The 8346-nt window shown below is 51.1% G+C and overlaps 1 protein-coding gene across 1 annotated transcript; it reads left to right on the top strand.

Moving 5' to 3' along the window:
• The first annotated feature begins 5659 nt into the window (after positions 1 to 5659).
• On the top strand, positions 5660 to 7757 carry LOC131403094 (mucin-16-like). The gene is made up of 3 exons (XM_058537451.1): positions 5660 to 5704; positions 7083 to 7345; positions 7695 to 7757. The coding sequence occupies exons 2-3, from the start codon at positions 7094 to 7096 to the stop codon at positions 7725 to 7727; spliced, it is 285 nt and encodes a 94-aa protein (XP_058393434.1). The 5' UTR covers positions 5660 to 5704; positions 7083 to 7093; the 3' UTR covers positions 7728 to 7757.
• The last annotated feature ends 589 nt before the right edge of the window (positions 7758 to 8346 follow it).

The raw sequence follows: 8346 nt of genomic DNA, 5'->3' as shown, positions 1-8346 counted from the left end.
ATACTCAAGAGTAATATATGTAAAATGCTTATCACCATGTCGGTTGGAAAGTGATGCCCCATTCATTTTTCCACCGGGATGATGAGAGCTTTTTTTTTGGCTTGAAGTCTGTAGTTTTCAAAATATGTTCTACTGTTGTAAAGTGAATCCTTGTAACAAATTATTTGTAGAGTTACAGGATCCCTTTGGAATACAAATTCAGGCTCCCGTGTGTGTGCGTGTGTGTGTGTCTATACGCACATCTCTCAAATAATACTTCAAGCCTTGTAATGAAAAGCTACCTTCCCCACTCTTGACTCTGGTTCCAAAAACAACTTTTTAAATTTTCTGGTTGAAAATCTGTATTTCTATATTAGCTACTCATACACTTTTTCATTTTTCATCTTTTGACTATTTATAGTTTCTTTCTTCTCTGAAAAAATCAGCATGAAGAGTTCTTACATACATTAAAAACATAATTCCCCTTGCCCAATATAACTATTTAATGAATTAGGATAAATCAAAATTCAATGTCTACTGTTTTATGACATAAGTGTTTACCATTTTATAGCATACGAATCTTATCCAGAGATGTGCTACATCAGATATTATGAACACATTTTCTTTCTCACTTTTTCCTTTGACCTTTTAAATGGTAAAATTCCCTTATTTCTTTCTTGTCTTCCTATGGATTCATCACTAGTTCATCTCCTTCCACCAGAAATTTAAATCTCTTTTCAGTAACTTCTGACACATGAGACAATTCATGGGCTTCAGGTTTTGCTTGGGGACCTCACTCTTGGGCTTGAACATATACACAGGCCCACATATACACAGTATGTCTGGAAGGATAGAGGAGAAAAGGATGTTTATCTCTGTGCAAAAGGACTGGGAGACAGTGATAGAGTGAGAATATTTTACTGACTTTGCACCACTCTTTGAAGTTTTCCTATACGTGCATCTACGACGTAGTGGCCTCCCTCCCCCCAGATTTTTAAATTAAAATTAAAATAGCATTATATCCTTATCTACTGTCTTGGGACAGTAAGTTGTAGAGAAATGTGAATATATGACCCAATTTTTTAATGAAATTAAGAAGAGCAAACACGCACAAAAAATTTATAATTCTAAATATGGGCACATCATTCTATGAGGCTGTATAAACGTGAGGAAAGGAATGAAGAAAAGCTGTTCAACATCCAGCTACCTGTACAGTCTAGGGGTCCACGTAAAGCCCCGCCTCCAGCCCCGCCCCTGGAGCTGATTTCCTCCCACTGTGAAGTCGGCCAGACTTATTCCAGCCCCACCCCCGCCTCTTCCCGCCCCTGGAACTGGTCTCTGCACAGCACTCGGGCCTGGTTCCGCCCACAGCCTGGTCCCCGCCCCTTGCCCCGCCGCCCTTTGTCCCCGCCCACAGCCCCGCCTCTAGAGCTGGTTTCCACCCACAGCCCCGCCCCTAGGCCTGGTCCCTGTCCCTGGTGCTGACCCAGCCCGCGGCCCGGCCTCACATTAACTCTAGAAACTAGACACCTCCCCCGAGGCTGGGGTGAGAGGCCCCGCCCTGCCCCGCCCCCCTGCCCCGACCCGCACGCCGCCTCAACCCAGAGCCCCCAAACGTCCGTCCTCCCCGAAACTCCGTCCTCCCAGAACGCCCGCCCGAGACCGGAAGCGGAAGCGCGGGCGGCGCCGTGGATGGAGCGGGAGTTCTGCGCGGTGTGTCCAGTCTTCTCGGCGCGGACCGCATTCCCGTGGACGTTCGGCCGAAGGGGCGAGGCGCGGTGAGTGGCGGGCGGTCCCGTCTCCGGTCGCGGTCGAGGGAGGGGCCTGGGCCGCGGGCAGCCCCGTCAGGGCCCGGCGTCCCTCCGTCCCCCCGGAGCCCCGTTTCCCCGGGCTGTTCGTCAGGGCGCCCGAGGCTGCTGTTCCTCCCGGCTCCGGGCGCCGCCGGCCCCTCCTCAGAGTCCCCGTCACCGTCCTCCGTGTGATTTTGTCCCCAGGGGGCTTATCCGCGTCTGGAGGCGGTGTTTGGGTTGTTACTAATGGGGGCGCTCCTGGCCTCTAGAGGGGGAGGCAGGGATGCTGCTCAGCATCCTCCGGGGCCCAGGACGGCCTGACAGAGAATCATCCGGCCCCAGATGTCAATGGTGCCGAGGGTGGGAAACCTGCTCCAGGGCCTGAAAATCTCCCGAGCCCTGAATGAAGTGTGGGAAATGTTTATAAGTCAGCGAGTCACTTACAGGGTCCCTAAATGACAAACTTGTTTAAAGGGTCTGGGGTCACCAAAAAGTCTCTGTCCAGCCAAGTGAGTTGAGCGACACAAGTGCACACAGCACGAAGCTGCTTCCTCCCATCTTGGGGAGCAGGTGACTGGATAGGAATCGGGAAAATCCAGTCTCAGCCAACAGTTACAGTTAAATCAGTTAATACAAAAAAGAAAAGTGAATTGGGTGGCCTTTCCATCCAACACCCTATAAAAGGCCTCAAAAGCTTGTTTCCGTTTTTTTCCCCCCTCAGACACGGAAAGCATCCGTGGAGCTCAAGTTTGAGGTGAAAGCAGGCTCAGAGTCCACCTGTCCTCGCTGATCCATGGATTTCTGTGTGACCAGGTGAGTACCCTGTCGACCTGGTACCAGCAGGTTCCGGCAGCCTCCGCTGTGCAGAAGACCTGCTAGTGGGCTTTCCTGGGCTCAGGTTGTCACCACATGGACACTGAGAGTGAGGGTATCTTGAGAAAAATTATTGATGTTTGATGGATTATATTCAAGTGAAAGATGGTAAGCTGTGTGTGGTTCTGTGTGGTAAATATTTCAGTAAGTACAGTTATATGCAAATAAAAACACATAAAACAAGTATAAATAACTGCAAATGTGTATTATAGTAGAAAATATAGATTTACCGGCATTGCATAATACTCAAAAGTCAGGATTTATATATAATATAAATACAGAAATGTTTTGCATGTGTATGTAGTATTAGAAGACGTCCCATTAAATATTAGCAGGGATACTCAGCAACATTCCTTAGACCCATTCAACTTGACTTCTAAAGTCCTATAAATCCTCTACAAAAATTTGAAATATAGGAGCATTGAGGGAAAAAGATGATTGGAACTTCTTTGTATTAATAACAAATTTAACATTGAATTTGCCAGTAGCCAGATTTATTTTGAGCATTTTTTTCTTTATGACATTTCCAATCATTTCGAGGAGTACTAAGCAACACTGTAGATTACAGTGCAGGGCACTAGTCTCTAAAAAGACTGTCCTCACCACCTTGCCTTCTAAAGGGAATTAACTTTGTTTCTTGAAATTTTTCTGAAATAACGGTCTGGTGATTCACGTTGCAGAGAATCTTGTTAAGTAATTTTGTATTTAGTTGTTGGCCTCTACTAATTGTGTGTGTGTGTGTGTGCCTTTTTCATTCTAGCTTTCCTGTGATGTTCTTGAGGGGAATGTGTGCTTGTCATGCAATAGATAGTCTTTGAGTGTATAATTTATGGTGACCCACCATCCTTGTTTACTCAGGACAGAGGGGTTTTCCAGGACACAGGACGTTTAGTGTTCAAACCAGGGCAGTCCTAGACAAACCGGGATGGTTCCTCATCTGATGAGCCAGGCCCTGGGCCACATGCATGGGGACCTGGAGAACCAGAGAGACCTTGTCCCACCTCCGTGGAATTTATATTGTATTTGGGAATTTGGATTTTAGACAGTTAATGATGAGAGTGATGTGGGAGATTGGCACAAGGTGACTCAACCTGAGGGGACAGGGAAGCCCTCTTGAGAAGGACTGATATTTAGCTTGAGAGCTAGAGATGGGACTGGATTTAGCTAGTTGGAAGGTTAGACTGGAGTGAGGGTGTGGGAGTGTGTTCAAGAGAGCGTTTCAGACAGAGGGACCCGCATGAGGACACCCCTGAAGCAGAGAGCCTGGTGTGTCCATGAACTGAGAAGAGGGATGGCTGAGCCGAGTCAACACAGGGTGAGGGGTGTGAGCCACGCCAGCGAGGGGGGACAGGCAGGACCAGATCAGGGGTGACTTGGGACTCTGTTCTAAGACCAGTGGGAAGACTCTGGAGAGATGCGAGTAGAAGGAGGATGTGATTAGCGTTTGGTCTAAGCACGTGGGTTCAGATGGACTTCATGTTTAAGAATGTAGACTTAAGAGGCGAGATGGGAGGTGCTGGGAATAAGATGAGGAATAAGGTGACTGTTCCCTAGGCCTGGGTGATGGCTGTGGAGCAGGAAAGAAGTAGAAAGAAAAGACCTTGGAGTGTAGAACCGAGAGAAGGTAACGGTACTTTCTTGCCTGCATGTGTCAGATGGCACAGGGCACTGACTGTTCTCCTCGCTGCTGTCCGTGCAGACCTGCAGGCGCCCCCTCACCCAGGTCTGTGTGTTCACCCTTCTTTGTCACTCACAGGCCCCCCTCCACATCCTAAAGGAAGTCAGGCCTTACTTGTGAGGGGGTTGTCTCACATGGGAGACACCGAGGAGAGCCTCTCCAGACATCAGAGCAGCCCCTTCAGCCTCTCCCTCAGCCTCCTCCCTTCCCCTCTCTCGCTTTCCACACCCAGAAGGACCCCTGCTCAGTATTCCATGTCCCCAGGTTCTCCCTCCCCCAGGCTTGAGAAGGGTGGGGCAGCCACTGGGGTGGACATCATCTGCACCTTCCACTCTGACCCCCGCTGGTCCAGGGCTGGACAGAGAGCGACTCTACTGGGAGCTGAGCCATGAGACCCAGGGTGTCACCCACCTGGGCTCCCTCACCCTGGACGGGGACAGCCTCTACGTCAGTGGTGAGGGGCTGTGCTACAGCCACACTGTCTCTCCCAGTCAGAGTTCTGTGTTGCCTCCGTTGCTCTAAAGTGAGCTATGATCCATCTCTCTATGCTCCTGGTCTGGGATCAGTCTTCTCATCACTGTGTGATCACTGGGTCCAGCCACCTTCCATCTCGTTGCCTACCCCCTGATCACCCCTCCCCTCTTCCCCTCTGCTTTCCCCTCTGATTTTCCCACAAAGCTCCCTACATTGCCCCTCTCCCTTAATCCTTTATGTTCACCCCAGCTCTTGTTCAGCTCCTCTTGCCTCCTCTCCACAGATTACACCTATGGAGCCGCAGCCCCGACTACCACCAGTGAGTATTCCTGGCCCTGACATCCTGGGTCCCGTCCGCATTTGGGGTTGGGGAGCACTTGTTCTCCTTCACCCGCTGTCCTTGGTGAGGGAAGCACCTGGAAGGGCCCTAATTCATCCCTTCTCTCCCTCCCGGGTTCTGGTGGAGAGTCCCAGCCCAGGGTGAGAAAGCCTTAGACACAGACATGTTCTCCACCACATTCTGACCCCACGTGGTTTTCACTTTAATTCTCCTAAAGCCCCGCCCTTGGTCCTCCTTTTCCAGGTATCCCATCCGTCTGTCCAGTTTTCTGCCCATCCATCTGTCTCTCCTCCGAGTTCAGTCTCTCTTGTTCACATATCTCTCTCTCTCGGGCTCCTCTCATCCACAGGCTTGCTCATCCCTCTACTCACACAGTCACCCGTCCCCTCACTCTCATGTATGCTTCACCTGTGAATGGTGGTCCTGGCACAGCCACTGCTGGAGCCCGGGTGAGCCTGGGGGCTCCTCCCACTCTGTCCCTCCCTGAGACAGCCCTCGCCACAGCTCCCGAGCCAGCCACCACGTCCCTGCATACTTCATCATCACCTGTGCCACCAGAAGCCACCACAGGTATCTGGGGGCCCCTTTTCCTTCCCAAGAGAAGCTCTCCGGCCCCACTCCTCCACCAGCCAGTTGTGATCCAGGAGCTGGGAAGCCAGGGTGTGAAATTCTTGTTTTAGGGCAATCATGCTGATCACAAAGATTATACCGACGGTTCAGTCTCAGGCCAGCCCTCAGAGAGCCCCGAGTCTTGTGAAATTAACACACCATTATAGTACAATGTGGGATGTTTCGGGGAGAGGCGCCTGGCATCATTTGGAGGGGAAGAGCTTGCTAGAGAAAGTTTCACCAGAATGGAGTCTTTAAGAATAAGTAGTAGGGACCCTGGCAACTAGAGGATGAAGGGTTTTCCTGGCAGAGAGGATTCCATGATCAAAGGCTCCGGCCAGAAACAACATGCCGTATGGGGAGAATTGAAATGAATTTGGGTTGCGTGAAGCATAAAGTTTAACCCGCAGTAGATGGATAAAATGAGACTGAAAGGTCAGCAGGAGCCAGATTGAGTAGAGCCTTGAGTGCCAGGTCAAGAAGGTTGAACTAAACACTGAAGGCCATAGGGAGCCATGGGTGGTACTGGAGCAGTGGTGGCCCTAGTGAGGTATTCATTTCAGAAAGATTCTTCTAGTGGTCCATGTAGAACATCCTTTAGACAGAGCATCCAGTGAGCCTGCTGGGGTGTTGGTCCGGGTGAAGGAAGTTAAGACCTGAGCTGGGACAGGGATGGAGAGGGAGTGTATGTGAGGACCGGTGCGCAACTGGAATTGGTGTTACTGGGAGGGAGGAGGAGCAGAGCAGATGTGCTGGTTCTGACTTGGGTGACCACACGGGTGGGTGGTGGTGCCCCTGGGAGAGAAGACGACAGATGATAATGAGTGCAGGACTCTGGTGTGGTCTCAGGCCAGATTTCAGTGATGGCCATCGCTCTCCCTCTCGTCTTGCAGCTTTGGGGCACAACCTGAAGACCCTCACAGTCCCCTTCCCCATCTCCACCCTCCGGTATTCATAAGACAGGAGCAACTGCTCAGCCATGTTCAACTCCACTGAGAGGGTCCTGCAGAGCCTGGGGAGACCCTGGTTCCAGCAGCTCCTGTTGGGTTAAATCCCACCCAGCCCCTCCCCCACTCCCTGTCCCTCCTCTCATCCTCCTCCTCCTTCCTCCCCAGGTGGATCCTTGTCCAAGAAGAGCAGCCTGGGCCTCTTCTCCTTGAGTTGCAGACTGGTCTCCCTCAGGTGAGACCCTCCCCTGAGCATTTGCCCCTAATGACCACTTTTGTCACCACCCCTCTCTGTCTCCCCCCTGTCCTCCCATTTCCTCCTTCCTGTTCTGGCCCCCACCCCAGAGGTTTCAGGACCTCTCTCTAGAGTCCCCACATCCCTCTCTCCCCAGGCCTGAAAAGGATGGGGAAGCCAGCAGTGTGGACGCCGTCTGCACCTACCATCCTGACCCCGTGGGCCACCATGCCTCTGTGCTGGGAGCGGAGAGTCTCCACCTGTCTGCTCTTCCTCTCGGTGGCTCCAGGCTCTGCATCCCAGAGTTTATCCATCCAGAGAGAGCACCAGCTACGTTTCCACATCATCAGCTGGAACCTCAGCAACCCGGAGCCCACATCCTCGGAGTACACCGTCCTGCTGAGGGACACCCAGGACCAGGTGGGGTCTCCCCTCTCGCATCGCTCCTTGCCCTGAGGGCACCGTCATTCCTCTGTCTGACTTACATCTGTTACGTGATTGTTTCAACCCTTCACTTTCCCTGCGTCCCTGGGTTCTCTCAGTGTCCAGAGGTGATGTCCTAGCTGCCTTCCCCATTTCTCACATGGGTAAACTGAAGCTCAGAAAGGGGATTATTGTGCCTAAGGTCACACAGTGAGTTAGGGGCAGAGCCAGGATTTGAAGTCAGGTCTCCCTTGCCCCAAGGTCTGTGATGTTTCACTGGCTCCAGTGGCCCCCTGCGTCTCCAGGAGACCTCCATCTCACCCACTCTCCCTCGCGTTTGTTCTAGGTCACCAAGCTCTACAGAGGCAGCCAGCTGTGAGACATATTCCACTCCTGCCTGGTCACCGACCTGATGTAGGTTGAGGAGATTGGAAGCATTGGTTGAGCTGGTGGCTGATGGCTCTGAGCTCCCGTGACACATCCTTGATCTGGAAGTCACTGACATGGTGCCCATTCTGCCCCACATCCCTGTCAGCTAATCCTACCATCTCCTTCCATAGGTTTTCGGGGGTTGAGAAAAGCATTAACATTTGGGGCCACCAACCTCCAGCATCCTCCTCCTCCTCCTCTTCTGGAAAAGTTCAACAAATATTAGTGGTCTACCTGTGCTCTCCAATATTGGAGCCACTAACCAGATGAGGCAATTAAAATTTTTTATACACCTATTGGGATACGATGCACATATTGTGTGTGTGTGGGGTGTATTTTTTAGGTTTTTCTAGATACAATATCTTCTCATCTGCCAACCAAATAGTTTTACATCTTCCCTTCCAATCTGGGTCTCTTTTATTCCTTTTTCTTGCCTAATTGCCCTTATCAGAGCCTCTGGTGCCTGTGATTAACATGCGAGATGAGGGCAGACATCAATGTCTTGTCCCTGGTCTTAGGGGGAAATTTTCAGTCTTTCACCATTGAATATGGTGTTGTCCATGGGTTTT

The sequence above is a fragment of the Diceros bicornis genome, unplaced genomic scaffold, assembly GCF_020826845.1.
Source record: "Diceros bicornis minor isolate mBicDic1 unplaced genomic scaffold, mDicBic1.mat.cur scaffold_55_ctg1, whole genome shotgun sequence".
Taxonomy (NCBI): Eukaryota; Metazoa; Chordata; class Mammalia; order Perissodactyla; family Rhinocerotidae; genus Diceros; species Diceros bicornis.
Note: the sequence above shows the minus strand (reverse complement) of the source record. Positions and strands in the feature narration are given on the sequence as shown.

Bases quoted from the DNA above. Each gene is read 5' to 3' on its own strand.
- LOC131403094 (XM_058537451.1), top strand. From the start codon at position 7,094: ATGGGGAAGCCAGCAGTGTGGACGCCGTCTGCACCTACCATCCTGACC. The intron at 7,346-7,694 runs GTGGGGTCTCCC...CGTTTGTTCTAG, and splicing joins TGAGGGACACCCAGGACCAG to GTCACCAAGCTCTACAGAGG.